The following is a 28,000-nucleotide window of genomic DNA, read 5'->3' as shown; positions in this document are numbered from 1 at the left end:
ATGACACCAGCTATAGAAACAGAAAAGAGGAATTATCCTGCTAAGCGACTGCGAGCCAATACAGCCTGCCGAGCTTGTCGTGAGTTTGACTGATTTCGTTGCCAGCGTAGAAAATCTTGACATATGGCTGAGGAGCTGTGTAGGTACCCGTAAACTCTCTTGCGATGGGGAAAGACCGTGTGCAAGGTGTCGCCAAGACCAGAAGGCATGTGATGATGAGGAGGTGTTCTCCCGGAGTCCGCTTACCAGGAAAAGGATGAGTGAATTAGAGGACCTGTGCGTTTATTCCTTGCTCTCAGCTGCAATTATCTTTACTGATCGCAGACCGTTCAGTATCGATGCACATGCTACCATATGGCATGTGATCTTCCCCAATTACTCATTAGAACAGGCAGTAGCCCGTTATATCTCCTCCAAGAACGCGCAGGAAAGTGCTCAAGAGGCCATCCACTCATTAGGCATGCAGCGGGTAAGCTGTCTTCGGTTCCACCTCGGCAAGATACTGACGCTTTTCGCTACACGACAGCCTGACTCTACCTTCACAGCTCCAATAACAACCGTACAACAGGACGATGGCTTCGCATTCCTGCCAGACCCCCCTTTTCCACCTGAATCGCAGACACAATCGGGACCTTCAGCGCCAAGCTTTATGACAGCTCCCGTACAACCCCAGTCGCATGGGCAATCCGGACAATCGAATATGACAGCTGCCCATCAGATCCCTCTCGCTAGCCCTTTATCCAGTCTTCGTTCGACCGATCTTACCAACGAAAACTATCCTCCAACTCGCGCCCCATCCCCGACGAGCACATCCTTTCTGCAGAACGTATACGAATTTCAGTCGGCTGCACAGTCAGCCGCCAACAATTGGTCAGAGCCGCATGCAGCGAAACCGGATGAGACGCCAACTGGGCATCTTGACGGTATAGGTGCGACAACATTAGACACAATCTCGGAACTGAAAGCTGGCGCCGGATATATTGGCATGTCGTCTATGGCAATGTTGATCCTTGTGTTGCGCCGATTGGTCAATCGAGATTCTTTGCTTGATCCGCTCCACAATTCTGCAGTCTTCAACCTCAGGCCCACATCCTACGAAGTCGCTCCTCTTGTCATCAATCGTCAGGCAAGTCCACTCATACGGCGGGAATCGTCTATACCGCTGTCCGTAGGATCCCCCCGAATGCCTCGTTATATAGAATTTCGGCCTTTAGTCGATTCATACTTCGACTATTTCCGTGAGTTACAAGAAAGCATGGCATTGTAAGGCAACTGATAGAATTATTGCAAACACAGACGTCATCATCCCCATTGTTCACGAACCAACCATCAGAGCCCAATTGACTGGAGCGCTGCCCTTACCTTCTAGCGGTGGGAGTCGAGTTCTCATCTTTATGATCTTCGCCATGGGTGCCTTTGATCTAGCCACGAGCGAGACTGACGATAACGGTTATCGATTTTACGAGATCGCAAGACAAGCATATCAACCTGAGATGATGGAGGAGGGATCGCTACAACTGGTTCAGGGTCTCGCTATAATGGCAAACTACCTCCAACGGAATAACAAGCCGAACAGCGGATACGTGTGTCTGGGGACTGCAATCCGAATGGCCGTCGCTCTTGGTATTCATTCTTCAGCCTCTCAACCAAAAACGGACCCTCTCAGCGAAGAGAGTCGTACCAGGCTATGGTGGGGATTGGTCGCTCTCGAGACCGGTTGTTCGACCACTTTCGGTCGGCCGCATGGATTTGGACACGCATCTTACCTGGTCGCTCGTTCGCCTGTCAATTGTGACGATGATGATTTGACTGTCGGCGACTCGGTTCTCCCGCAAGATTCAGATCATGTATCGCTTTACACCGCTCTCGTGATGCAAACAAAGCTCGCGAAAAAGATGCTTCAGCTGCAAGACCGTATATCCCGATCCCTACCTTATCCGACGGTTGAGCAGATCAAATGGTGCGGTGAATCGTTCTTGGCAGACGTGGAAGCTTATCCCGCATACATGCAACCCGGAACTCCCGGACCATTCCGCTTGGCACGGGCCATCCAAACTTGGCGAGCTAGAGACTTCGCATCTATCTTATATCGACCGGTCCTCCTGTCGGCTGCGTGGAATGCAAGCGGACCACACAATGCCGGAGCTGCTCTGACGGAAGTAATCGAGTGAATCTTTGTTCTCCCCTCATTGAATCACGAATTTGAGCTAATGCGATGTGGGCGATGTCGTGGTACAGTGGGTGTCGATCGCTAGCGCTCGACAGCTTGCGAGAACTGCGCGAATTTGGCGGTCCAGAGCGAGACCTACATCGGGGCGCTCAGTGGTATCTCCTGTTCTACGAAGTGCAATCGAGTCTCACACTGCTGCTGTCGTTCGTCTGGGATCCCCACCATCCCTCGGCGGAAGAATGGCGGACGGTTGTCTCGCAAAGTATACAAAGAATCCGGGATATGCGCTCGGTCTCAAAGGTTAGTGTACTCCTACGTCTCCATCGCATACCCGGTGATTGTAACGCCAAAGCTCATCGATTTGGTGCCTTGCGATCAGATGGGATCATCTTATGCTCAAACCACGAGAATATCCTCCAAGCACAATCGACTTTAAGTAGCAATAATGCGTCTGCGACTATGCGACCGCAAGACTACACACAGCCGCCCTTGGACCCGAACGCTATTGATTTTGAACAATTCCTGTGAGTCAGACCGCTCTGCGAATATTCATCAACACATGGCCTGGAAAGACCCGCGCTTACTTTTCATTGCACATTGTCTCTCTCATAGACGCGAGATAATGGCTACTCAACCAAGCTTGGACGGCTCTTTCTTATCCGCCCAAACCATGGAAGACCAACAAGGAGGAATTTCAAATCCTTTTGGCTGATCCTGAACTCTGCACAACGATAGAACGACATCCTGTTCGATGGAGACCGCCCACCAACCCCTCTTTGAGGAACTTTGCAGGACTGTATATACGTATACACAGTACACTATCCGAATGCTCGCATTCCGCTCCACTAGACATCGTCTCGGATTACATCATCAGTACTCGCATTAACGCATGTTCGCCTCGTCTGTATTTTGAGCTTCATAGACCGGACTCGTCATCAGTATTCATTCTATACATACAAGGCCTAATTGTATACGTTATCAAGATGGCGGCAGCTTCCTAATCGTCATTACACATCAGGCGAAAGACTTCCAATCGATACCGCTTTCCCAAGCATAGGCAGCTTTGTATATTTCGACTTCGCCATAATTCTTACTTATGATCTGCATGCCTACCGGTAATTGCGTCGTACCATCCACCAAGCTAGGTAAAAACCCTACAGGCAGACTGAGAGCTGGGAGACCGGTCTGAAAACAATCAAGGGGAGTATGCATCAGCGTTATATCCTTGTTTCTTCCTGTCTGACTTGTATGACGGGGAGAAGGTCGGAGAGAGAAACTTACAAGATTGAAAGCGCTGGTATTGAGGCTGACTCCCGCGGCGTTCTCCATAAGCTCTCGAATACTCGCATCCGGCGATGGCAATTTAGTAGCCAACATCGGTAGTGTCGGAGTAATCAGGACGTCGTATTTGCCTAAAGCTGTATTATAGGCATCCCGCATTTTGCGAATCAAGTTGATCGTTTTGCCCATGAGCTATGTTGTTCAGATCAGCTCATCAGTCAGATGTTAATGTGCATGATACAACACGTCACGACGTGGACGACACTGTGAGACGCAAAGCTCACAGTGGGAGGCATATTTTCCCATCCCCATATCCCGTTGATCAGAGTGTTCGTACCTGAACAAAACAATTTATCGACCTTCTCGCCTTTGATAGGTAATAATTTCTCGGTCAAGTCGTTCATCGCTAGACATCTTCTTCCGTTGGATTCTCCCAATATCGATTTGGTGGCGCCGAGTCGTCCGATGACCTAGTATCATTGCAGTATGCAGTATGCAGTATAAGCAAGACAGACCCTTCTCAATTGTGGTGATCTCACTTATATTGATATGGATGTGGTTCGTAACGCTCGAGGCCGCAAAAGTGGCAAAGAAGACGTCAAGACAAGACTCACAGCCCATAAATCAGGTCCGAGGGTATGTTCAGGAATCGAAACCTCTTCTACCACTTCTGCGCCCAACTCCTTTAACTTCTCCGCAGCTTTGACGACCAACTCGCTTACTCGTTTATCCGCCAGAGGCCTGTTCAGCGATTCGGTGATTACCCCAATTTTGAACCCCTTGATACCCTGCTGTGCTAGCTCGGGATAATTGGGGATCTGCGATGGAGATGGACAGCCAGCAGTTGATCGGTCGTCTATCCCGTCGTAGCCTGCGATAGCCTGAAGGAAGAGAGCGTTGTCCAGGACGGTCTGTAATCACCGGGTAGTGGAGGAAGAATATCCATGAACTTGATTAGCTCCTTTTCTGACTGCATTTAGTCAGATGCGGACAAGAAGGCACGTGAAGCCCATAGAGGGAAGTGTTGAGATTCACTCGCTGTCGAATTTGGACTCACTCTTGTCATTGGTCCTACGTGGTCCAAGATCGGCTCCATCCCCACCACGCCCGTGTAAGGTACGAGGCCATGAGTAGGTTTCATACCCACTATACCATTCACCGAGCTCGGTATACGAATACTCCCCCCTTGACATCCTCCTATACCGAGATCAACCTCTCCTCGACCGACTAGAACACCTGTTCCGGAGGACGAGCCTCCTGCGGAAAAGCCAGCAGCGTGGATATTCGATACCGGCCCTGTAAATCGAGTCCAATCGGTACGTCATGTCAGCTTCTCCAGCTTGCAACGTCTACCAGCAGCACGGTACAGGTTGGCGCGACAGTAGCGGGAACTGTCAAAATGTACACTGCATACTGAGTCCTATGCAATGTACCGGCACTGAAGCGATATGAAACGAGAGGGAGAGGGAGAGGGAGAGGGCTGAGAGGGTTTATGACTTACCGGTATTAGCAGAACAGCTGACGCCCCATAAACTCAGATTCTCGCATACCGCTTTCCCAGTGATCTTGCCGCCAGCCTCGAGGATCCGAGTGACGATAGTAGCATCTGTGTTGGGCGTCCAATTTTCAATGGCCTCTGTGCCTACGAGGCAGGGTACACCTTTCACAGCGACTGTGTCCTGTAGATGTGATTGATAAGCGATGGTTACAGTGGTCCATGCCATGGGACCAGAGGTCTAATGCATTGGAGGGAAACGCAATGAAGTAAGAAGTGGAGAGTACAAGGTTATTCTCTCGCCTCAAATGCAATAAGGGACTGTACTCACTTTCAAGCAAATGGTCTTCCCTTCCAGTAATCCCTTCCCGCTTTTCTTTTGCGCATCTTCCAAATCGACTTTCCACGCCCAAGCATTATACTTATTCTCCTCTCCTTCGGGCTTTCTGATATTCTTTCGAGGGTACCGATCCTCATTCACGGGCGGTACATAGTCTTCTTCTTCGGTATCAATCCTATTCCATATTTCCCATATACCAGTCAATAACGATGTGTAATCTTCCACATTCTTCTCTGACAAGGACGCAGAGGTAGAGGGAACCTTGAGGTTGTTGGTCAAGATCTCTCGGACTGCTTGGGGGGTTATGGGGTTGTTGGGCGATAATGTCGAAGGAGCGAGCGTGGAGGACATCTTGCCGATATATGGTTGATATGCTAAGTCGGTCTGATGACGCGTGGATTAGCCTGATGGTTGCGAGGATCAGGTGTTGAGATGGTGAGATGGTGAGATGGTGAGATGGTGAGATGGTGAGATGGTGAGATGGTGAGATGGTGAGATGGTGAGATGGTGAGATGGAGAGACGCAAACGACAAGGAGGAACTCGATATGATTAGCGATGGGTATCAGTATCAAGGTGAATTGAACATGATCCTGTCCAGCTTATCAATAGTGATGAGCCGTACTGACGGCTAACCACTCAGATCTCTTTAGTCGGAATGCGCTGATAAGGCGAGGCGAGGTGGGCATGCTTCGGAATGACTTTACTTTGTGACGTGATTCGGATTTGCCCGATTGATGTTTTGATTATCATATCGGCATTTGTTCGGAATCTAAATCTATTTATGGCGCACGTGAGCGACCACAATACTTTTCAACGCGAAGATAAGACATGGATGCATGGCATAGTCGAGCCAAGACAATGACATTATGATTATAACGAGGTAATACAAAACTCTACATCGATCAACGTGAATGCTCAGACGTGACGTAGCCGAATACATTATTTTGACAGTACCCGTAGGGGAGAAACAATAAACACTCAACGCTCAGTACCCAACAAGCTGTGGCACATCCAACATAATAGCTTGAGACTAAATCTTGATCCCGAAACTCGACCTTCTGCCATATCCACCATCAACCACGACGCTCTTCCCACCTCCACCGCCACCTCCATTCCCCTTGCCATGCCCCTGACCATCTACACCTCCAGGTGAAGAGGGGTATCTACCAGATCTACCTATACTGTAAAATGGATGATCCGCCGACGAACGAGAAGCGCGCTTCCCATTCTCTCCCTCAGGCAAAGCCTGTTTGTCGTTACCTTCAGCAGGGAGGGGATGACTGGACTTGAGGTTTCTAGTGGGTTTCGAAGAGAGCCATAAAGAAGTGATGATCTTACGTTCTTTTTCGTACGTATCATCACTCCAATTCGATGAATTTTCATTCGAATTCCCGTTTGAGCCGGACGATAATTCGCTTTTCTCCCTTGCTGAGGAGATCTTTCTCTCTTGTTCTCGTCTCACTTTCGAGAGCGAAGGCGAGATCTCGTTAGACGCAGGGAAGATATATGATTGTCCAGGCGTCGTGAGATGAGGACTCGGAAAGACCGGAGAATTCAATTCCATGAAATCTTTCAAACCATCTTGATCTCCACGTCGATGTTCCCTACTATCCATATACTCTTCTTGTACTGTATCCGTTCATACGCTTATATCAGGTCTCATTCCGATATCGTTGCGCGAGACAATCGGTCTATGTGTATATCTGGGGGATATCTGGCCGTATCGCCTATTGGGCGAAACAGGCGAAATGGGCGAGGTCGGCTGTCTTGGGATTTGGGCTGAAGGCGGCGGCGGTACAGAAGTCGAAATCTTCCTTCTTGGTCTGGGAGGAGGTAAGAGTCCTGCAGATTTCGGATACTCTCTATCCATATATTCGTTCCTACTGCGTCCCATCTCGCCGAATGAGAACAGATTCAAGGGGGCAGGACGAGACTTGAGCGGAGAATTAAGCGATACAGCTATTGGGGGTCTCATACCGATATCCAGAGATAATCTTAGCTCCTTCTCCCTCGTGCGCGCCTTTGATTGTCCGAATTCATACGCCGTTGTCCATTCCTCTGCCCCCTCTTCCACTTCTTCGATGCCCGCGTCCGCATCAGATTGTAGTTTGGCATTTTCAAGGAGAGATGTGATTTCGCTTCCTGCGACAGAGCTTAGACTGCTCTGCGATCCCCTTCGTCTCCTCCGAAGAGCTTTTCGATCGTCGACTCCGATCTTGCTGCGTTCGGAAGGAGGCATGATATATCCGCCTTCTAGCCCTCCCGAGGACGAAGAGTCCGTTCTTACTTGACCTGGACCCAATGAGTGGCCCAAGCGAGACACATAGGTCGATCCCATACCTGAATTAGAGGTACTCCCACTGAACGAAGAGGTTCTTCCTCCCGACCTAGGGATGTTCTGGATGGCAGCGTCGTCTAGAGCCAAAAATGATAGAGCAGACATCTGACCATTACGACCTTCTTCGCCTTCAGCTCGGGACGAAGCAGAAAGTCGCCGAGGCTCTTCTCGCGGGACGAGCCTTGTGAGTGGTTTCGACCTTTCGGGGGATAGCGGCGAAGCGGTGTTGGAGGCGAGAGGAGCGGTACTGGGTGATGTCGAGGGTCTTTTTGGACGGAGTAGTCGTGAAGGCAATTTGGGATGAGCGAATTGAGCAAAAGTGCTTCGCTGTGCGGTGCTCGAGCTGGGAAGAGTTGCGAGATCAGGCATAGCTGGGATGGGCGGGAGAGGGCGTTGATGTAGCGGTATAGTGGAAGACGACATGCTGAGCAGTTGGAGAATAACATTAGTCACAGGGAGAAACATTGCGCACGAAGGAGAAGGAAGACTTACTCTCTAATCGGTGTAGGAGGTCTGTTATCAATCACAACGACCAGATCACTCTCGTCGTCCCTTGTAGTGATGCCTGGTGAAGACGAAGACGAGAAGACAAGAGGCACTTTGACACCTTGTTTCTCTTTACTGTTCTTCCTTTGCACCGGTGTCTGCGGTCGGGAGCGAAGTTGAGACGAAGAAGCCGTTCTATGCGGACGGGGAGGAGGTGGATTACGATTCTCAAGACGAGATGCAGATCGAGGTGGTATCGGTGGTGGTGGTTGGGTTGATACGCTGGCGGTCTTCTGAATTTGGATTTGATGCAGATCGGGGATATACCCTGATTCGGACCTTACCGAAATCTTATTGTTCTCTTGAATAAGGTTCACATCACCTGCAGGTGCACCTGCACCTGTGCCGATGATGCCGGTGAGTTCCTGATCGTCGGCAGCCACGTACACAGCTTGCTTATTGTTCTTGTTTGCAGGTATCTGTCTGTGTGTTAAACCTTGTTGTGAGGGTAAAGGAGGCAGACTTTCCGGCGGAGGGCCGGCGGGAGGTGGTGGTGGTGGAGGTCTGCGCGATATCGACATTGACCGTCCACTCTGAATCTGCTCTTGCTCGGAGAAACGACGGTTCTGTTGTGTCTGTGATTGACTTCGCTTACGTTGCTCTCTCCATTCGCGGATTGATGGTGGATCTCGATCAGAGATCTGCGAGTATCGCTTATTATCGTTCTCGGAGGTGGCTTGGGTGGAATATGTTGTTGATCTGGAACGGGTCTTGGAAGGTGTCGAATGACCTGATTGGGTCAAAGATGGTACACCATGGACTGACTTCGGCTGGACTGTACCTGTACCTGAACTGGCACCAAAGCCGTAGCCGAAGCCGTCTCGCAGTAAGTGACCGCTCAGTGTCTCTAGGACATCTAGAGCTTGAAGTTCGACATCATCCGGGTCGTCATCTTCGGGTCCTAGCCACTGAGTCAATGTCGACTTGTCTTCGGCTGCTTGGGACTCAGCCAAGGAGGATCGTAGGGATGATCGAGAATGAGCGGGCAGTGAGGAGTGTGGAGTACGTTGCGACTGTGAGGAGGAAGATGCTTCTCGAGAACCGGGAGGCCGATTCAGATATGTATGCGTATCAATCGTTAAAGATGTATTCCTTTTACGGGTTTCCGATCGAAGCGCAGATTTCTGCTGAGTGTTGCTTTGATGAGGCTGTGAAGGCTCTCGATTGATGATCACTTCCGCAGGTTGATTGAGCCCATTCCATTGCCAATTATCGTCTTTCTCCTGCTCGTTGAAGGGATGCATATTGCGAGGAAGGTTCTTTTCCGACGGATTTGGACTCATCATTGGGAGTTTTAATGTATCCCTCTTATTCTTCCCCTTTCCCGATCTATTTCTCCTGATTCCTCGTTCATTTGAGCTCTCGTAAGAATCAAATACACCTTGAATACTGGGTAAAGCGTTCAAAGAACCCTTCGAGAACGTTGAGGGAGGCGTTGAGTTTGAGAAGGGTAGAAAAGGCTCGACACCGAAATCCCTGGCGACAGGTGATGAAGGTTGAGGTGGAACTGACCGAGAGACTGCTCGATGCTGTTTTCCATTTTGATCATTTCTTTTCGCAGACGTAGACGTAGATCGGGGATCTAGGGCAGATACGATAGAAGGAAGGAACGAGTAGTGCTCGGTCTTAGGCGAAGTTGGTCGCTTTGAGCGAGACTTGATTAAAGGCATCCTGCTGCTCAACGATTTGGAAGACTTGTGACCTTGTATATTATCAAGTCTTCCACTTGCAGGTTTATGGTCTTGGGCGCTGCAGGTGCTGCTTGATGCAAAGGCGTTGAGTGGTTCATACGATTTTGCCGATCTGGGTGTAGGCGGTAGCGCTTCTAAAGTGGGTAAGGAGAGTAATATAGCTGGAGAGGGCGATGTATGTCTCTTGGTCAAGGAAGGGCGAGCTGCGAATGGGTGTTGATAGGATGACATGGGTGGTGCTATATTATGGCGGTATGATGTTGGAGAGGGCGATCAAAGCGATTAGATGGAAAAGAGCGATACGACCTAAGCTGGAAATACAGGAACGACCATGATGATGAATTGCCGCCGAATAGCTGTCGATTCCTGCGCAGATCAGCAGTACAGCGAAACGCGAAAGATAGTTTAGCCTAGTCTAGTCGATCAGTCATTGTGTGTATCGTGAGTGATGAATGGAATATGAAAGGCAACAAGAGGAAAGAGAAAGGAATAGTCATTAATATCATATGATGTTGCATCTCATATCGGTATAGTCAGCGATGAGATGCTGAAGGTAGGAGGTTGGGATGAGATGATCAATGCTTACACGAGCACACTGTTTCATAGTGACTAGTGACTGGTAAAAAGGGTCAAAGCTACCCGTCTCACTAAATCAGTCTTAGTAGAATGCTTGGACCCGATTCCCATTAACTACTTTATACACATGTCCAACATTTCCTGTATATTCCACTCAACCGTTACGTTCCTTTTCAATCGAGTGTTTTCATCGTTACCCTAAGCCGGTCTCGGATGCTTAGCAGTCAGCGGTCGTGATGGCATGAATATTTCTGGTAGTCAAGGGACAGACGGGCAACGGCTGATTTTGGACCTGATCTAAAATTAGCGGGTCTGCCAGAGATTCGGGTTGACGGTCGACGAGTTTGTCGCCAGGTCAAGTGGATGTGTCGATTCATCTTAGCGAAGTCGTGTGATAACTATGCGCCCATCAGACAGGAACTTGCATTCCAGTCCACAGCTGAAGGTCAAGTACAGGCTGAAAACGGTCATGAATCTGCAAGCATTGCCCAGGATTTGGAGAGAGAGGTCAAGCTGAAACAATAGTAGGCGCAGCGCGTCATTACCCGATGAGATGGCGGCCATCACCGCTGACTCACTGGCGCCAGAGTCGCGGTGTTCCCGTTCTGAACTCGTGGTCATTACGTCGACATCTAACGACTTGGCTTTGTTGATGCCATTACGATTGAGTGAGCGTAGAACTACATTCACTGTTTTAAGTGATCAGGTCAACAAACCGGTTCCCTAACACCTTCTTTGTCCCGATCCCAACCAATTTTCGAAAGGAGAAAGTGTTCACAATGCCGCGCGACGAAGAGATATCAGCGGAAGATTTCGAGTTCGACGAAGATACGCACACTTCATCGAATCTCTTAAATGGTCAAAATCAGCTGAGCGGGAATACGATGCCATCGACCAGATCGCAATATCATTTACCGGCTTCAGAGCAGCTACGAGGCGTGGCGAATCGGATCATATTTAGCAGGTACTATATACTATTCTACGGGGCGATGATGGGTTTGAGCTTTGCGACGCTGGTCATTAGCTTGATAGCCACTCGTGAGTTGTCTCATCCGGTTTGTCATCCTTACATGCAGAAACACCATGAGGTACATCTGATGGCTCGGGCTACGCTTCCCCCCCCCTTCTTCCCCCTTCTCCCCTCTCCTTCTCTCCTTCTCTCCTTCTCTCCTTCTCTCCTTCTCTCCTTCTCTCCTTCTCTCCTTCTTTCCTTTTCTTAATCTCTCCTTGTCCCCTTCTGAAATCCCATTATCCTCCTCTGAAATCCCATTATCCTCCTCTGCTGTTCGTTCATATTAGCTGGCTCTGTACAAGCCAAACTGCCGTAAGCTGACACCCGCTTCTCCTGCTATAGACGGTAACAACTGTCCTCCTGCTGTCTGGCACATCCTCGAAGTAGTCATAAACGTCTTGATGGTCTTAGAAGTCGGCACGAGGTGGATAGCGTACGGCAAGGTCAGCTATTCTCGTTCTCGCAAGCTCTCTTTCCGGCGCAATATCAGCTGACTCGGTGTCGCACACAATGGTAATCGCAGAAATATCCATTAACATTACTCAACATCATCGATATCATCCTCGTCTTATTCTGCACAGTCACTCTGATATTGGTGTTCAGAAACCCCTGCGGGGAAGGTACGAGGAGTAAGTCTATCTATCTATTCTCGTCAACAAGTCTATCACAGGAACACTCCCTTCACTCTGCATTCCCGATCTTCGGTAGAGAAGCAATTTGCACAAATTTATCCGAAGGTCTTCTGGACAGTGACCACACCGTACTGACATATTTGCGAATTGCGATTCTCTTACAGGCGAAGAACTGCTCGATACCTTCCTATTGATAATCCGAAATACCGTCCAATTCCTTCGACTAGGCTCGATCCTACGCCGATCAGGACACTCCTTATTCAATCCTCCTAAACCCATCGACCTCTCTCAAGCGGGCCAAGCATCCCTAGCGTTAAACCTGGAACTAGACGACGATGAAGAAGTAGCTGCCGAGCGTCAATTAGCTATTTCTAGTGGAGGGCGTACTTTGAGAGGAATAAATGCCAGTGGTAGTGGTAGTGGTGCTGGAGGAGGGAGGTATCAAAGGTTAAATCAAGAAGCACCTACGCGCCCGAGTGATGAAGAAGAGCGAGTAGGAGTGAATGTGAAGAACAATGCAGGGAGGGAGAATTTGACTGGAGATGATGAAGATATGTGGGATCGGCTATAAAATTAGATTAGAAGCAGCATTGCAACCCGGTTGGACATCTGCAAAGGAGTGCATGTATAGTACTTCGTATTGACTGCACCAATGAGCATGCATTACATTTCTACATCTCCCTCACCCTCACCGTCACCCTCGGCTTCAACGACATCATCCTTCATTTCTTCCCCTTCACCATCTGTCTTCTTTGCCTGTCCGTCATTACCTGCCGATCCTCTGTACTCTCTATCTTCGCCATTCATGGTCAGGCCAATCTGATGCCAGGTACTCGTCTCCTCCCTCGTGATCTCCCTAAGTACCATCGTAGCGTACGTAGCACTATTCAGATCCAGCTCAATCCTCAGCGCTCTGAACTTCCCCTCCGGCTCATTCGGTGCTGGCGGATTCAAATCCAGTAATCGATCTTCATCCGATTGGGTTAAAGACAAATCCGTGTCCGTGTACCGTATATGGGTCCAATCCAATTTAACGGGTTTGATGATCATCCGTCGATAAGATCCCGGGAGGGAATAATCCCTTTGATCCCTCTTCATCTTATGTATATCCAACCCATCTCTCATTAGAGCTTCTGCGAATTTTTCGCCTATTATGCCGCCCGGATAATCGACGTCCCATCCTGGGAGAGGCATGACGATGTCGAAAATTGTATAATTTGGTAGATCCGCTTCGGTCAGTTGTTTGACTTCGGGCGAAGAGGTCGTGGCCCATTTCCGAAGGGGTCGACCTTTACGATCTTTCGCATGAGCCGGAAGAGAGTCGGGATCTACGTTATGACCAGAGCCGCAGGTCAGCTCAACGCTAGACATGATTGCTGCCAAGAGACAGTGCAGTCCGCTCGAAGTCTGAATTACTCACCAGGAACATCCCCTTCGCCCAAAGCATCTTTGTCGACAAATACCAGATCCCCTACAAGTGGTTGAGTGGACGACATCTTGATCCGTTCCGAAACGATCAAATTCCAGATATAACTCTGGTACGCATGCACATACATCGTTCGAAGATTCCGCGGGATCTAGGACGTCGGTGTCGGTATTCAGTATTCGTTTGCCCACCACATGTCCATCGAGCAGATGAATCGACTACCCACGCTGTTTAAAGCTCCCACTTTGTCTTCAACCCTATTCTTTCCCCAAAACTCCCATATACAGCGCTCAGCTACCCCTCGACGAGGCATTAGATCGAAAGCTTTCTTATGATCTCCATCTTCCAGCCAGGCTAATCTCGCCGTCGTGCAATCCGGATGTTCACCTTCTCGCAAGTTCAAGATCGAGTCTATCGCTTCGGTCCACTTCGACTGTAAGATCAAGAGACCGGTCAAGTGCGTCGGCCAAGAAGAAGTCCCGAATCGCTGCATGCCTGAAAGAACGGAATCATGATCAGCTTCATCGCTTGAATATGAGGTACTTCCTGTAGATGAGATGACGACACACGTAGAGTCAAGGAGAGGATCCCGACATACCATAGAAATTGATGAATCCGTGATCCCGTACAGAGGTCATAGTCTTATTGATCTCCTGCTCATCCTCCTCTTGCACGTTTCTGATGGAAACACAGTCGTTTATCATTAAGTGCATTGACGTCGAGCAGATTCGGAGATAGTGGGGCAGACTCACCTAAGGGTTATCACGAATTGATTCCCTTTCAACATCCCCAATTCCAGATACTTATCACTATAAGCGAAATCGCCAACCCTCACTCCTCTTTCACCCCGCTCAGTGACGACGGCTTCTTCCTTACGGCGATGCCTGAAGATTCCGTTGATAGCCTTCCAGACGTACTGCATATTCTTTCCATTCCGCTTGAAGCATACTCTCTGGACTGTCACCGCCCGCTTATCCTTCGTTCCGCACGCACTGAGGTCTTTGGGATGAGCATTGAGCATCCGAGTGATATGAGCCAAAGCGTCCATCGTCTCTCGGTTGGTCTTGTGTAGCGTGAAGTGTATGTAAGGCGGAAGTTTAGGTCGATCTGGAAAGCCAGACGATTCTGTCTATCAGTTTCGGGTATGCTGGCAAGATGTGAGAGTATCAAGCCAAAGAAGGCATTGGGAGATGTGGAAAGAAAAGCTCGCCATGCTGCTTTTGCCATCCTCCACTACCTCTGCCTCCCGAAGAAGCGTACTTGATCACCAGCCTCTGGCCCTCCTCTCCCGGAGTCTCTCTTGTGGTCGATTCGAACGTCGTACCAAAACATTCTCTCAAGATCTTATGAGCAGCCCCCCGAGCTTCTTTCGACGTTATAGGCTATATGGATCCCAGCAAGTCAGTGGGAGCTCGGCTTGTATGGGTTTGGTCAAGAGGAGGACAAATGATTCACCTGCGAGAGAACCTCTCTGCTATCAACTATCCAACCTCCTTGAGCGCCCTTCCCGTCCCGTCCATCTCTCCCACCTCTTCCTCTATCCCTTCCTCGGCCCCTGTCTCTACCTTGTCCTCTACTTCCTCCCTGTCCTCTGCCTTCCGTGGGAGGACCAGCAGCAGCCGCGGAAGAGGCGTTGGCAATGGCACTTTCCTCCTCATTCATAGCTCCTTCCTCTTTGCCCGCTTGTTGCGCCACTGCAGATACCCGTGATCCCCACCCGCCATCTGATTTCGGTTTCGGTGTCTTCCCCTCGACCAGCAACCCATGTAACGATATGATACTCTCATCACTGAAGTGTTCGCGCAGCTTGAGTGTGGTCGAGTTTGACCATTGAGGATGCGCTTCGAAGTGTAATGATTCAGGTAAAGATGAGACATCCACCGATTCTTCTGTCCCCACGTCTTCACCAGCAGCCTGGTCTGAGCTTGCTTGAGCGGCTGAGGTCGATGGACCGGCAGAGGTTTTGGGTTTGTCTGATTCTGGTTCTTTGGGTTTGGTTATATCGTTCAAATGCAAAACTGTCCCATCAAGCGATATTTCATTGACCAAGAAATCGGTAAATCTGCCAGATCAAGCGCCATACATGGATCAGCTTATGAGTACAGTCGACTTGCGAATGATGGTCTTGTAGAAGGATGGCTAGTGAATATACTATGTCCGACGCACCTTTGCTTGATCACACCTCTAATCCCTCTATTATCCTTCCCCACGAAACCCACGATCCCACATTCACTCTCACCTGCAAACCCTTTTCTTTCCGTCAGATCAACCTTGACCCCCGTTATATACTCCAACGAATCAGGGAGGATGGGTATGATAGGTTTGAAGCCCATACGAGAGACTGGTTCTGGGATATTCCGATGAGGCGCATCCAAGTGGTTGTTATACCGGACGGAGGTGGTTTCTCCATTCCCGTTTTCGTGGTTTCCCGATACGGCGGGTGTCGAGGTCGAGGTAGAAGAGGATGAAGCGGTTGCAGGAATGATGGGTAAGGGGATAGGAGTGGAAGAGGGGGTGGTGACTATCGTTGTTGATCCTGAAGCCGCTGAGACCGGAGCTGATTGTGTCTCGGATGCTGGTATTTCGAGATTGCTCGTAGAGGTTGGATCCTCGACTTTGGGTCGTTTAGCTGAGACGTCCTCTGGCGGAGTGTCTTCGGCTGGACGTTTGACAAGGCTCTCTTGCTCGGACATCGTGGCGCAGGATCTGATATCATTGACAACAGCGCAGTGTTCCAATGATTGTCACAATATAAATCAAGACCAGCTGCAGATGTGCGAGTAACCAGGATCAAGCGACAATTTCTGAAATTTCAGCCGGAGATTTAAGCGGACCGCACGTGGCCTGCAGCCCCTCTCACCATACACCACACATCGTTGCCTTTGTGTACTTCGGTCAGCTGGAATAGGAGGTGCTATCGATCAATACATTCGTCCAGTCCATACATTCTGCTAGCTGGGGTGAGATGCTCTATGGCCGAATCACGATTCTCGTCTGGACTTTCACCCCCTTTCATGAGCACGTACATTCGGTGTCGTGACGGCTATTTCCAGAGTGAAGAAACACTGCCAGCCACTGAAATTTCTGCGGTAGCTACAAACCTCCATCTCCCCATTTCGTTCAACAAGGCAAGACTCTCATCTTGTTGTTCTTTAGTCAGGTCGGTGCGAAGGACCGTTCCTTCTGGATCATTTTCGTTGAGCGAGACATGAACCCTCACCTTATCCTGAGTTTCAAAGCTGCTGACCGTATCAGGGTTAGTTCCTTCCGTAAGATGGACAGGGATATATTCTCTGTCCACATCCCGACCTCCCTTAAGAATCCTGACTTTCTTATCGTCGCCTTCCGTGATGAGGCTGATCCTTCTGAATCGACCAATTATATCTTTTTGGGTCATTTCGGCGTACCACTCCTCGTTCGCGGTAGATTGGTTTGATAATCGGGCATGATCAAATTTGATACCTCTCAAAGTGAGGTTGATCTCTCCCTCAACGCATGATGGGATACCGTACCAAGGACCCTCATCCTTTTTGAGGAACCCCTGGAAAGTCGAAGGCTCATATCGTAGAGTGAGATCTCCTTCGTCAAGGAATCTGATAGTAACATTGTCGCTTGAGTCTAAGCGTCTTTCTGAGTCTGGCGAGACTTTGTAGTGAGTGAACTTCGGTGCCAGAGCGGTTGAAGAACCGTTAGCCAAGGTAATATCACCCTCTAAGCTCTGAAGATAGAGTTTGGCGTTACACGATTGCGACATTGCTGTTACAGGTTTGTCCGTGCCCAGGCGTCGAGTCGGAAAGAGGGATTGGAATCAGAAATGGACAGAATGAGCCATGATTTACATATACTGTGATGGGCTTGTACAAAGCATGCGAAACCAAGTATGATTTCTCGATAAAGGATGAGCGAAGACCGTATCAGGCAATGGGTCATTCCTCATCACCAGCCTGAAAGGAGGTCATCGCAGCATCCTCCATGGATAGTACCGCTTCGTGGAGAAGCCAGGAGACAAGCAAGCATCCCATCATGGGCTGTAAAAGGGATTCTGGATGACTAGGGCATCCTGATATCCCTCACCATGACATGTGAGCCCTGTGTCAGCGGTACGACGCAGATGTATCAGCCATTGCCAAGGACTTCATCAGGAATGGATGTCCGCGGAAGAACGCGCTGCTTAGAATTTGTGCGGTCTGAGCAACCAAGTTTGAACGGACTTCTGTACGGGATAATAATGCATTCACCACTGGAAAATATCAAGAATCTTACTGATACGAGTCAGCCAGTAGCACCTATGTTATGATGGGGACAAAAGTAATTGAACGGAAAGCAGAAACGCAAAGTGGACTCTTAACAAGTCTTGGCATAGGTCGAAGTGTGTTCCGAGATATGCTGAGTATCGAGAGTCTCGCCTCGTTTCGCCACAGTAGGGGAAGTCGTACTCTGTCTTCGATTGGCGACTGACATGACGTAGGATGGTCCAGCACCGTTCAGCAGTCCCTCAGTGCTACGCGTGTCTCGATTAGCAGCAAAGGATATGTCGATGGTGAGGAAGATGGCGAACTCACACTGAAATGATATCAAGGATCAACTTCCTAGCCAAGTCACCAGAAAGGGATTCTCTGACTACAGCTCGAAGAATCTCGGTGTTATCTTCGGCAGGCGGAAGAGGGTAGCTGAGAAAAGGAGAATCAGCTGAGTAACCTTTTGGGTGTGCAAGCGATCGGCATCCCGCTTACTTGGGTACAATCCATCCAATGGCCCTCAATTGGCTTTGAATCCATTCTTGCTTGACTTTAGGGTATTGCGCCTTGATCTCATCGCTGAATCGGAAGGAGACAACGGGAAGACCTTCGACATAGTACGTAGGGTCGCTGATCTCGGGAAGGTGCCCATGAATGACGTTCGAGGCGGCGTGGCTGATCACGGGGGATATGTTGGATGCACCTTGATTCTTTGGCTTGTGGATTTGGGAGAGACATGTGAAGTATCCAGATGCTTCGAGGGCTCTTGAGATAAGTCGAGCTTTGGACAAGTTGTTCTCGTTTATTCGCTTATATCCGGAGAAACCAAGGTTGAGGACTTTGAAAGGGGATAGATCAGCCCAGGTCGACAACGTGATCGGCATGATTCGGAAAGGTGCTCATGAGCACTCACAGTGGAACATTTGACTCAATACCGGGAAAGCAGGTCTACTGAAATTCAAGTTGAACGAGTAGTCGGTCTGATTTGGAAGATGTCAGCCACCCTGATCTCTGAAGTGACCTCCGTAAGTGGGACGAGACTTACCTGACCGAGATAATGTAATTCGAAAATCAGCTCTTTAGGCAGATAGTCTGCACTTCTCCAGATGATCCATCCTAATCCAACGGAAGCGAGACCATACTTGTGTCCAGAAGCGTTGATGGAGTTGACACGTGGGATACGGAAGTCCCAAGCGAGATCGGGATACACGAACGGTCTGAGAATGGTTATGAGTGACTTAACCTGCAATCAGAGGGTTGTCCTAGGGTAGACTTACGCAACGAAACCACCGGAAGCAGCATCGACGTGGATTGGGACATCAATACCAGTCTCTTCTTGGTATTTGTCTAATTCGTCGGACATTCCCTTGACCGATTCGAAAGTTCCGGTATATGTAGATCCCATGATTCTGTTCTTAAGTCAGTTTTGACAGTCTCATAGCATGACACGTGCTGAATACTCACACGAAGATACCGATCGTGTTCTCATCAACGTATTTGATGGCTTCCTGAGGGTCCATAACGTAACCGGACTATTGGGCAAAGATCAGCTACAAAGCCTTCTGCAGGGGATAACGCTACCTCACCTCTTTGTGGACAGGCACCAAACGAGCATCAACTTCGAAGTATCTGGGATGTTCGAATCAGCAATAATGCTCGTAGACTCATGCCGAGAGACTCACCGAGCGAATTTCTCGAGGGCTACCTGAGCTTCAGCTCCCATCACGATGTTTGGACCTGGGTTGTGGATGTCCTTTCCAGCGGCCTTCATCTTCTCCTATCATGGTGACAGACAGGTGAGCCCAAGTCTGGAATGCCATTTTCTACGGGTGGACATACCTGCCATCTCTTCTTCAATGCCATACCTCCTAGCATGATAGCTTCTGAAGAACCAGTGGTAGCAGTACCAAGAGCAGTAGCGCCTTTAGGTGCGTGCCAGAGATGAGAGATCATAGACTGTTCCCAAATACAGGTCAGTCATCACACACGTGCGAGGAAGTAATCGAGATGTTGGACAAGGCAAACTTACGATACATCTCTCATGGATCGCCTGAGCGGCAGGGTATTCATCTTGATCCACCAAGTTCTACATAATCCGGGTTGAACATCTCAACCTTGAGGTCGTGGCAAGGGACGCGAGCCTGACTCACCTTGTTGAGGTTCTCGTACATCAACCTGTTGCACTCATCAGGAACCCAAGTGTTGACGAAACTATTGACAGATGAGGTCAGCTTGCTTTAGGATTTCTCGTGGTGGTTGGGTCTCACCTAGCAAGGTTCATGTTTGGGTTGCCGTCTGAATTACAGCCGCTATCAGCTTGCTTCAGTACTATGATGAGCAAGATGGTGACTTACCAAGAAGCAGCTCATCGTGCAAGAGCTGGTAAGAGACTTTGGCGTTCACACCGGTCTCGGGGATGGAGTACCGGGGCAAGTCAATCTCAACATCGTATCGAGAGGTGTAAGGGATATCAAGAAGGGTTGATCTGAAGGCCGTTGTAAGCTTGACAGATCATAGGTAGGAGCAGGGGGTGGAATCACTTACTGCCTATCATGAGTATGCTTCCTGACGGGATGATCTCTCGACTCAGCGATGATCTTTTCAGCGTCTACGTGTTGAGCTAAAGCCATTTTGCGTTTGTCGATTGAGTGAAGCTGGGAGTGAAGTGAAGGAGAGGGAATTGGGATGGGTAAGAAGTTGAGTGCGTTTTAATAGGAAGTTGATTCTACTGTCTGTTCGCCCGTTCCCGGAGATTGCGGTCTAATTTAGGAATTCTAGTGTGTATAAGTAGTATAAGTAGAGGTGATCAATGCGATACAGTCCACAAAAGTCGTGTTTTGATGTGATGCAGGTTAATTAAGCGAGAGGTCCTTTAGATATGAAAACGATAGGGTGAAAGCGGATCTGAATAGCTACTTCAGAGATGAAATAGATCCGATTGACTCGCTTCTGCTCGCCATCAACAAAGTTTGTGTCGACAATGACGATAGCAAGCACAGCGAACAACGGACCTTGTCATCAACATCAAAATACACAGTACACAGGTTCGCAACAACAGCGTCATAGTTCTATTTTCGGTATTTGAAGGACCATAACAGTAAGCGATTCTCAAGAATTAACGTAAAAAGATGACGAGGCACAGCGATTTCCACGTGTTGATCACCCTAGCCCATTCTTAAGTGTTGTCTTTCGGGTTTCATGTACACGGCCAAGGAGTCGAAATCAAAGGAGGTCGATCGTTTCTTTGATGTTCGTTACTTGTGTCGCATTCTGAGATATCATGCTTCTTTTGTTCGCCTATCCCTCTGCCTCTTGTCCCAGCCGGCCTGTTCACCACGACAATGCACGTTGATAGATATCGATCAGCCGAGTGTCGCTTGATGTCTTCGGGAAAAGACTGATCTTTAAATAACGACCAAGCGAAGACGTGAAGCCGCAAACCCCCAAAAGACGACGTCAACGTGTCAAGCAGATCATTGCGGTCTGACAGTCTTTCTTTCTCCAGGAACGACGATCGTTGATGACATTAGCTTAGCTTACAGTCAACAGTCAAGCACACTGAAAAGGTCGAGTCAGGCGAAATCCGAATCGATAATCAGGTTGTCAAGTAAAGGATATAAAACAACTATAAACACCAATCAAAAAACCGAGTCATTAAGAGCAGAATGGGGCTTCCATCCAGTAAAGGTCCATACTGGAATTCATTCTGCCATGTCCTGTCAATATGCTTGACCTTCTCATCATTCGTCCTCCTGCTGATCACAGTCTTCTACAATGCCCAATTGGACCACGAGCACCAGACCCTTGAAGGCAAGATGAACAGCAGATTCTGGTTAATCATCGTTAATGAAACTTCTAATACGATCGTCTTCGATGGTGGTAAACGCTCAGATCACATTGCTGAACTGCCTGAAAATGGGTCTGTATTTCATAACGAAGACCACGGTCACACTGACGATAAGATCTCTTCGGCTGTTACGAACACTGAGAAAACAATCGAACGGGAAGCAGTTACGAAAAGAGCAGCATCGGGCATATATGCTTACGGATTCGGAATTTGGGGATGGTGCGGATGGTCGGACGATAGATGGACAAGTGATGCGATATGCACTAAGAAGCCGTTCTGGCAATTACCGAAAGATTCAGTCTCATCTCGGGATAATATCGATCAGATACTGAGGGATTTACCACCGTAAGTTGGGTCAACAAGTCGATCGTACGACGATGTTAGAAGATTTTTCAATACTGCGCATGGTCCCAAATTCGCTCTGATGCTGATGTTTCTGTGATCTTGATACCTTGCAGTGCGATCAAGAATGCTCTGTCAATCACGAGCTTTTTCCTTCTTTTCGGTTAGTATACCCAGCCAATCGATCATCCCAATGAGCAACTACGGGTGACTGCCAAATACCGGTCTGCTGACAAAATGAGTTGAACAGCTCCCTTCCTAGTTCTGACATACCTCGTCCTTTTGGTGGTATGTATCAACTTCAAAGGCCCATATCCACCTTGGCCAGTTCCAAGGAAGCGCGTCTGGGCAGAGGACGAGGTCCGCACGAAAAAGAATAAGATAGCATGGATGCTCCGGAACTGGCGGATTCAGTTGGATTTCTTCGTACTTAGCATCATCTTCATTTTACCTGCTATAGTCACCATTGGGGTGGGTATCAACAATGTCAAGAGTGAGGTTGGGGTTGGAGGTGGGTTGAAAGCTGAGATGGGTCATGGGAGCTTAGCGTGAGTCCATCTATAACGCAAGACCAGTTCCCATCTAGTTGGAATGCCCCTCATAACGCGGAGCATTCCTTTACATCCTCATGCTGATCGTACGCTACAAATGGAACAGGATCATCGCTGCTTGGGTACTTTTTATGTGTGCTCAACTGCTGTCGATGAGTAAATACGGGTTGATGGCTTGGCGGAAAGACGTCAAGATGAGATCGACCAAATAGTAACGAAAAAAGTACGATCATGATACTGTACTGCCTGCGAGATGGAGACCTTAGATATCCTAATCCACGGCGCATTGTGAAGTATCGACAGGTACAATACATTCCGACGTAGGAAATAACATACTGTATTTGATCTGTAACTCATTCTCGCTTCGATTGGGGTCGATCCGATTCTTTTGGAAAGGCCTGACTTCCGATATGCACGAATCACTATCCCCTCCCGTTTTATCGTGTTTCGGAAAAGTGGCAATCATGAAGCCCCTTTCTAGCCACAAGGATCTGTGATCCAGCGGGGAATCTTTTAACAGTACTGTACTGCAAAGTGATCGAAAGCGAAAGTGCAACACTCATGATGTGGAACGTCTTTGCAGCGTTTCAGCTTCGGAATCCTTTATACAGCAGACATTGTAGAACTGCAAAACACTAGGTTCACCGGATAAGTTACAGTACCGTTTGAAACTCGAACAAGAATAAAAGGATGCCACTACCTGCTACATCAAGACTCACTGGACTGGAGCAGAATATACACAATGCAGCTCACTCAATGGCATCCAAGGACGGGATGGAAACACGGCGAATAGACTCATATATCAGTGCTCTTCGATCCGAACGACCTTTTCATTCTTATACTAATTTAATTCCGATCCTCACACTCCGTCGACGACCGAAAGCCCTATCGCCCACGATCAACTAACATCGGGTAATTCACCATGCCCTCCAGCTCCAACTCCAATTCGAAACCCAGGTCCAGATCCAGCTCACCAGACTCACACCAAAACTCCCCCTTCAACCATATACTATGCCTCCTCCTCTCCTGCATCTCCACCCTATTCCTCTTCCTGGTAATACTTTACAACATCCCTTTTGCTGCGGACGAGACAGGTGACTTGGATAATCGATTATGGCTTGTCAAGCTCAGCACCCGTGTTAGACAATGGGGATTCACGATGTGGGGATGGTGTTCATGGTCTTCTCCTAGTGGCGGCGGGGGAGGAGGAGGGTACAGTATTAACGATGCTCAGTGTACAAGAAAGAGTTTTTGGAGTTTACCTGCCGATGCCCCCAACGGACTCGAATCAGTAAATCTCCCTAGGTGAGCTCCTTGTTTCTTAGCATGTCCGTGCGTCTGGCCCGGGTACAGTACAGCCTGTCCCGAGCTGTTCGCTAAGGGTTGCTTGGGGGGGTCGCAGTGAGATCGCAAAGTCACTTTCAATCTCAGGCTTCCTCCTCACTTTCCGTAAGTCTCCGTCGAAGCCCGCAAATCAGCCGCCAAGCGCTTCTTGCGATGACTCCAGTGGTCCAATGTGGTGATGAAGCGCGCAGCTGACTTTGATTGCGGATCCAGTCCTTATCATATCCTTCGCACTCATGATTGACCTCCTAATCACCCTCCGATTCCACTCACCTAAACAGCCACCTGCCGTCGGGAAGATCTACTGGACCCCGCCGAGGAAAATGCGATATACTACGTGGGTAGCATACTGCCTTCGAAACTTTTACCTTCGGATTGTAGCTGTGATAGTCATTCTAGCTTGGGGCCTGCCAGTCATAGTCGTGGCGGCTGTTGGCGTGGAAAAATTCAACGACGACAATCAAGGATATATTGGGAATAGTATACAAGTGGAAGGCGATAAGATGAGTTTGGGTAGTGGATGGATCTTGTGAGTGTTCCACGTCCTTTTCTTTGGGCTCAACAGGAGGATCGTCCGACATGTCGGTCGTCGCACTTCACCTTGATGATTATATATCTTGAGTTGACTTCTTCCTCGATTTCCGCAACAGGTCGTTAGTCGCTTTGATTAGCCTGCTCATCATTCAGATCAATATCCCCTTGGCAGGATTGTGGAATGACTCGAGACGATCAGGAAAGAAGCATTAATATCGTACCCCACAAGCCTCATTCAAAGGTCCGTCTCCTTGCAAACAGGACAAGTCGTGGTAATTCACCTGCCAAGTCAGCGATATGCCTTAGCGCAGAACGTCCATCAACCTATATATGCTGCATACAGTGGTTATCTATATCTATTATAAGCATGCAATGCGTCTACTTATCTTTCTTCGTCCGTCTAATCATCTCCCTTCGCTTCATAGCAGCTTCCACACCAATCCCACCAAACACGACTCCCACTCCGACCCATTGACCCTTCGTGAGCGTATGCTCAAATACCACAACGCTCAGCAGCATGGTGAACAATTTGCGCGTAACAGTGACCATCACCAACGTTAAACTACCGAAATGCTGGATGGTCTCGAAGATGAACAATTGACCTAATCCACCGAGTAATGCGTATGCAAGAATCGGCAACAAGCAATCTGGATGGGAGATAATGAATGATATCGAGTTGAGGATCTCCGGCTTGGCGAATGTTATTGGCGCGGAGGCGATTGTGCCTGATAGTGGAAGGGGTAAGTGCGATATGAGCGATAAAGGGTTAGAGGGTATAGGAAAGATGAGAGCGGGAAGAAGGAGGAGTTGGGTGAAGAATGACATGAAGAACATCATTTGTTGCCCTGACAAAGAAGGGTAGGTGGAAAATATTTGGTCTTGTGTCGAATTGGTCAGGCCGTCGATAAACAGGCTGAAATGTCAAACCAAAATATCAGTCTTTTCATCCTTGGCGTGCAGCATGGACGTGAGAGTGTTGTTGGAGACCTACTTCACACCCAACAGCCACAAGCCCCAAGCACTGTCGTTCCCACCTTTCTTCTTTTTACTAGTCTCTGCAAGAAGCATGAACAGACTGATGCCGATGGTGACCAGGATGACCACGAGGTATTTGTGAGGCGAAAATTTGCGTCGGTAGAGAAGCACGTTGAGGAGCAAGACAGGGATGAGTTTACATGACTAGCATTCGATCTTCAAGTATCAGCAATCCCAATCTCATGCGTGTTGCCAAATCTGGTCGATATATAAATCGTTGAAGACGCCCGTACTCACCTTGCCCAAGACCATTGTGGGATATGAAATATGCCTCAACGCTAAAAAGCCTATCGGTCCTGCTAATCCCTGGAAGAGCGAGACCTGGAAAAGCAATGCAGGTAGGGTCTTCCTCAAAGGCTTGACGGTCACTCTCTCTCCTTGCGGCGTTGAAGGTGAATGTCCATTTGGGATCTTCTCGCTGCCGTTCTGCTGCGAAACATCCTTCACACTGGCCTTGCGCGATGTGGAAGTCGAGATCAATTGGTTGTATCCTATTATCTCGGCTAGACTCTTATGCAGATTCCCCATCCTCCAAGCGTTGAACAAAAGATAACATAGCGCCGACAAAGAGGACGCTACTGCTTGTGCGTAATTTAGGAATAGAGCCGAAGGGAATTTGTCTCCTTTGCTTTGATGGTTTGGGGAGGTGTGCGGATGAGGGGATGTAGATGTGAATGGCGCGGATACTACAAGTCCATCACGGGGTCAACTCAGTTCCCAACCTGAAGAGCTAGGACATTGACATTGCCAGTCATTTTCCACAGTTTGGGGAGAAGGTGGAAGAGGACAAAAGTGTTCAGAACTCAGCTCACATCGCTCTTGCGCTATTGCCCAAAGTAAGAAGGCTGCATAGACACCAGATACGCAGACGCCCAGTCTGATAGCAAAGTCTCTGATGAGTAACTTGCTTCAACGCAGAATTCAAGGAATGAGATCAAGTGGCTTACCTCACTACCCCCATATTCAGCTGAAGGCGTTTCCAATTATCGAAGACCGTTGAAGCTCACACTAGCGGTTTTCAGGTGAGGTGACAAGATAGTCAAGTCCGGCGAAACGAGCAGCTCCGATCAAGGGAATGTGCGAAACCAGTCCAACTGGATCACGATGCTGCTTGTAAGCTTTCGGAGTGCGTGGTATGTGATGGACGACTGATCAAGAAGTCAAATATACGGTGATTCATTTGGTTCAAAGCGCTTTGAAACGCGTTCAACTTTTCGGAAGACGCCTCCACGTCACGGCATACCAGTTTCAGTTTCAGATCCTTGGAGTTAAGCTTATGCCATTAACTGCTGAACACAATGAAAGGACTTCAATGACGCTCGGACAGCACTGGTCTCATGATACATCTATCCATATGTCAAGTGTGGGATGAGTGTATTCTGTACGAGGCGTGTGCTCCAGACGGCTATGTGATCTATGCGGACTTGATTATCCTGATCCCAGCCTGTAAAATCATCTTGCCAATCTAGGTTCCTCTGCACAGACCTCCGAACTTGGCATCCAGAAGAAAAGCGCCGTACAGTCCGCAAGTCCAATGTCCAAGTGTAGCTTTGTTCCGCCAAGCTCTACCAACGATTCATATCCGCTGCTCAAGGACGCTCCTCAATCCCTTCATATTGCTATTCAACTCCACCAACAACTGCTTTATCTCCCTCAGATCGTCGTGAATTTCTGTGAATTTCTTGTTGGCTCCAATGATGGTGAATATGATGATCATGATGATCGGGAAGATCCACACGGATGCGGAATCTAAGAAGCCATTCAATTTATGGCTCAATGCGATTGTTGGATTTGGGTTGGTCGTGGTGCGAGGTCGATAGTCCATCTTCACCTATTTCGAGCGCTTGTATGTTCCGAAGGATCCTGTGCGGTGCAGACTATAGGCAGTCAGTATGCACCAGGATTACCTCTCATGGCAGACTTCGTTCAAAGACACACATACCCGCTCACAGTCGGCGTTGGATTTGGAGCGTAGAAACGACAAGGGACAGCATTTTGCGATAAGTCTTCCATGAAGTGCAGTACAGCGACTACAAGGAGTATCGGTCATTCCCGTCATACGGCCGAAACGATCTTGACCTTGACATCCTCAATTTCGGGTTGAGCGATGAGAAGCAATAGATGCATATCATAGCATGAATGGTACAACGAAACAAGCCCCCATATGCTCATGCATCCCCTCGCATGCTTGAGATCTCCTGTTGTAATAGCCGTATGACCTCTTTGAGCTCTTTGACATCCCTCTGCACTTTTCCAATCTTTGACTGATTCGCCAGGGCGAAGATGAAGCCTAGAATCGCCATTGGCATGATCATAGGTAACATCGATGCCATTCCGCTAGGTTCGTTGGCTCTCGATTTGGGAGCAGTAGTAGCTCCTGGGGGCGTCGTTATTGTTGGGATAGACTTGTCATCGTCGTTGTCATCGGCATGAGATTTGGGGATGTTTGTTTCGATATTTGCCATGATGTGTGGTAAAGACGTTATGACTTTTCCCACAGCAATTAGTCGGGCTTCCGTGCGAGGTTGAAACAATGTCGCAGACACTTACACTGTCTGTTTATCCGATGGTATTCAACGCAGAACAGCTGCGCAAAGAGGT

General features: G+C 48.7%; 12 protein-coding genes across 12 annotated transcripts; 4 read left to right on the top strand and 8 right to left on the bottom strand.

Moving 5' to 3' along the window:
* Window positions 1-2,606, top strand: I303_100355 (uncharacterized protein; the record flags this gene model as incomplete). Its single annotated transcript, XM_065968094.1, has 7 exons — window positions 1-79; window positions 144-276; window positions 325-469; window positions 527-1,238; window positions 1,297-2,167; window positions 2,239-2,470; window positions 2,550-2,606. 7 exons carry the CDS (start codon window positions 1-3, stop codon window positions 2,604-2,606), a joined length of 2,229 nt encoding a protein of 742 aa, XP_065824166.1.
* A 578-nt stretch (window positions 2,607-3,184) lies between these two features.
* I303_100354 (uncharacterized protein) lies at window positions 3,185-5,637 on the bottom strand (the record flags this gene model as incomplete). Its single annotated transcript, XM_018403725.1, has 7 exons — window positions 3,185-3,355; window positions 3,452-3,643; window positions 3,736-3,921; window positions 4,066-4,362; window positions 4,509-4,747; window positions 4,953-5,130; window positions 5,278-5,637. 7 exons carry the CDS (start codon window positions 5,635-5,637, stop codon window positions 3,185-3,187), a joined length of 1,623 nt encoding a protein of 540 aa, XP_018266379.1.
* Window positions 5,638-6,317: 680 nt separating this feature from the next.
* On the bottom strand, window positions 6,318-6,902 carry I303_100353 (uncharacterized protein; the record flags this gene model as incomplete). The annotated part of the gene is made up of 1 exon (XM_018403724.1): window positions 6,318-6,902. One exon carries the CDS (start codon window positions 6,900-6,902, stop codon window positions 6,318-6,320), a length of 585 nt encoding a protein of 194 aa, XP_018266378.1.
* A 24-nt stretch (window positions 6,903-6,926) lies between these two features.
* I303_100352 (uncharacterized protein) lies at window positions 6,927-10,093 on the bottom strand (the record flags this gene model as incomplete). Its single annotated transcript, XM_018403723.1, has 2 exons — window positions 6,927-8,049; window positions 8,118-10,093. The coding sequence occupies 2 exons, from the start codon at window positions 10,091-10,093 to the stop codon at window positions 6,927-6,929; spliced, it is 3,099 nt and encodes a 1,032-aa protein (XP_018266377.1).
* A 1,124-nt stretch (window positions 10,094-11,217) lies between these two features.
* Window positions 11,218-12,653, top strand: I303_100351 (uncharacterized protein; the record flags this gene model as incomplete). The annotated part of the gene is made up of 4 exons (XM_018403722.1): window positions 11,218-11,476; window positions 11,793-11,893; window positions 11,974-12,079; window positions 12,247-12,653. The coding sequence occupies 4 exons, from the start codon at window positions 11,218-11,220 to the stop codon at window positions 12,651-12,653; spliced, it is 873 nt and encodes a 290-aa protein (XP_018266376.1).
* Window positions 12,654-12,745: 92 nt separating this feature from the next.
* I303_100350 (uncharacterized protein) lies at window positions 12,746-16,201 on the bottom strand (the record flags this gene model as incomplete). Its single annotated transcript, XM_065968093.1, has 8 exons — window positions 12,746-13,410; window positions 13,503-13,659; window positions 13,735-14,003; window positions 14,107-14,186; window positions 14,261-14,633; window positions 14,719-14,890; window positions 14,964-15,570; window positions 15,675-16,201. The coding sequence occupies 8 exons, from the start codon at window positions 16,199-16,201 to the stop codon at window positions 12,746-12,748; spliced, it is 2,850 nt and encodes a 949-aa protein (XP_065824165.1).
* A 350-nt stretch (window positions 16,202-16,551) lies between these two features.
* I303_100349 (uncharacterized protein) lies at window positions 16,552-17,262 on the bottom strand (the record flags this gene model as incomplete). Its single annotated transcript, XM_018403720.1, has 1 exon — window positions 16,552-17,262. One exon carries the CDS (start codon window positions 17,260-17,262, stop codon window positions 16,552-16,554), a length of 711 nt encoding a protein of 236 aa, XP_018266374.1.
* Window positions 17,263-17,852: 590 nt separating this feature from the next.
* Window positions 17,853-20,376, bottom strand: I303_100348 (glutamate decarboxylase; the record flags this gene model as incomplete). The annotated part of the gene is made up of 15 exons (XM_018403719.1): window positions 17,853-18,009; window positions 18,071-18,178; window positions 18,242-18,584; window positions 18,660-18,726; window positions 18,792-18,963; window positions 19,024-19,155; window positions 19,211-19,278; window positions 19,333-19,375; window positions 19,429-19,523; window positions 19,586-19,702; window positions 19,776-19,832; window positions 19,897-19,957; window positions 20,014-20,041; window positions 20,101-20,231; window positions 20,291-20,376. The coding sequence occupies 15 exons, from the start codon at window positions 20,374-20,376 to the stop codon at window positions 17,853-17,855; spliced, it is 1,665 nt and encodes a 554-aa protein (XP_018266373.1).
* Window positions 20,377-21,561: 1,185 nt separating this feature from the next.
* Window positions 21,562-22,698, top strand: I303_100347 (uncharacterized protein; the record flags this gene model as incomplete). The annotated part of the gene is made up of 4 exons (XM_018403718.1): window positions 21,562-21,938; window positions 22,052-22,098; window positions 22,186-22,483; window positions 22,593-22,698. The coding sequence occupies 4 exons, from the start codon at window positions 21,562-21,564 to the stop codon at window positions 22,696-22,698; spliced, it is 828 nt and encodes a 275-aa protein (XP_018266372.1).
* Window positions 22,699-23,408: 710 nt separating this feature from the next.
* Window positions 23,409-24,577, top strand: I303_100346 (uncharacterized protein; the record flags this gene model as incomplete). The annotated part of the gene is made up of 4 exons (XM_018403717.2): window positions 23,409-23,791; window positions 23,889-23,935; window positions 24,044-24,359; window positions 24,481-24,577. 4 exons carry the CDS (start codon window positions 23,409-23,411, stop codon window positions 24,575-24,577), a joined length of 843 nt encoding a protein of 280 aa, XP_018266371.2.
* Window positions 24,578-24,742: 165 nt separating this feature from the next.
* I303_100345 (uncharacterized protein) lies at window positions 24,743-26,360 on the bottom strand (the record flags this gene model as incomplete). The annotated part of the gene is made up of 5 exons (XM_018403716.1): window positions 24,743-25,277; window positions 25,356-25,543; window positions 25,637-26,085; window positions 26,212-26,276; window positions 26,347-26,360. 5 exons carry the CDS (start codon window positions 26,358-26,360, stop codon window positions 24,743-24,745), a joined length of 1,251 nt encoding a protein of 416 aa, XP_018266370.1.
* Window positions 26,361-27,567: 1,207 nt separating this feature from the next.
* On the bottom strand, window positions 27,568-27,864 carry I303_100344 (uncharacterized protein; the record flags this gene model as incomplete). Its single annotated transcript, XM_018403715.1, has 1 exon — window positions 27,568-27,864. One exon carries the CDS (start codon window positions 27,862-27,864, stop codon window positions 27,568-27,570), a length of 297 nt encoding a protein of 98 aa, XP_018266369.1.
* Window positions 27,865-28,000: the final 136 nt, after the last annotated feature.

This window comes from Kwoniella dejecticola, chromosome 1 (genome assembly GCF_000512565.2).
Source record: "Kwoniella dejecticola CBS 10117 chromosome 1, complete sequence".
Lineage (NCBI taxonomy): Eukaryota > Fungi > Basidiomycota > Tremellomycetes > Tremellales > Cryptococcaceae > Kwoniella > Kwoniella dejecticola.
Note: the sequence above shows the minus strand (reverse complement) of the source record. Positions and strands in the feature narration are given on the sequence as shown.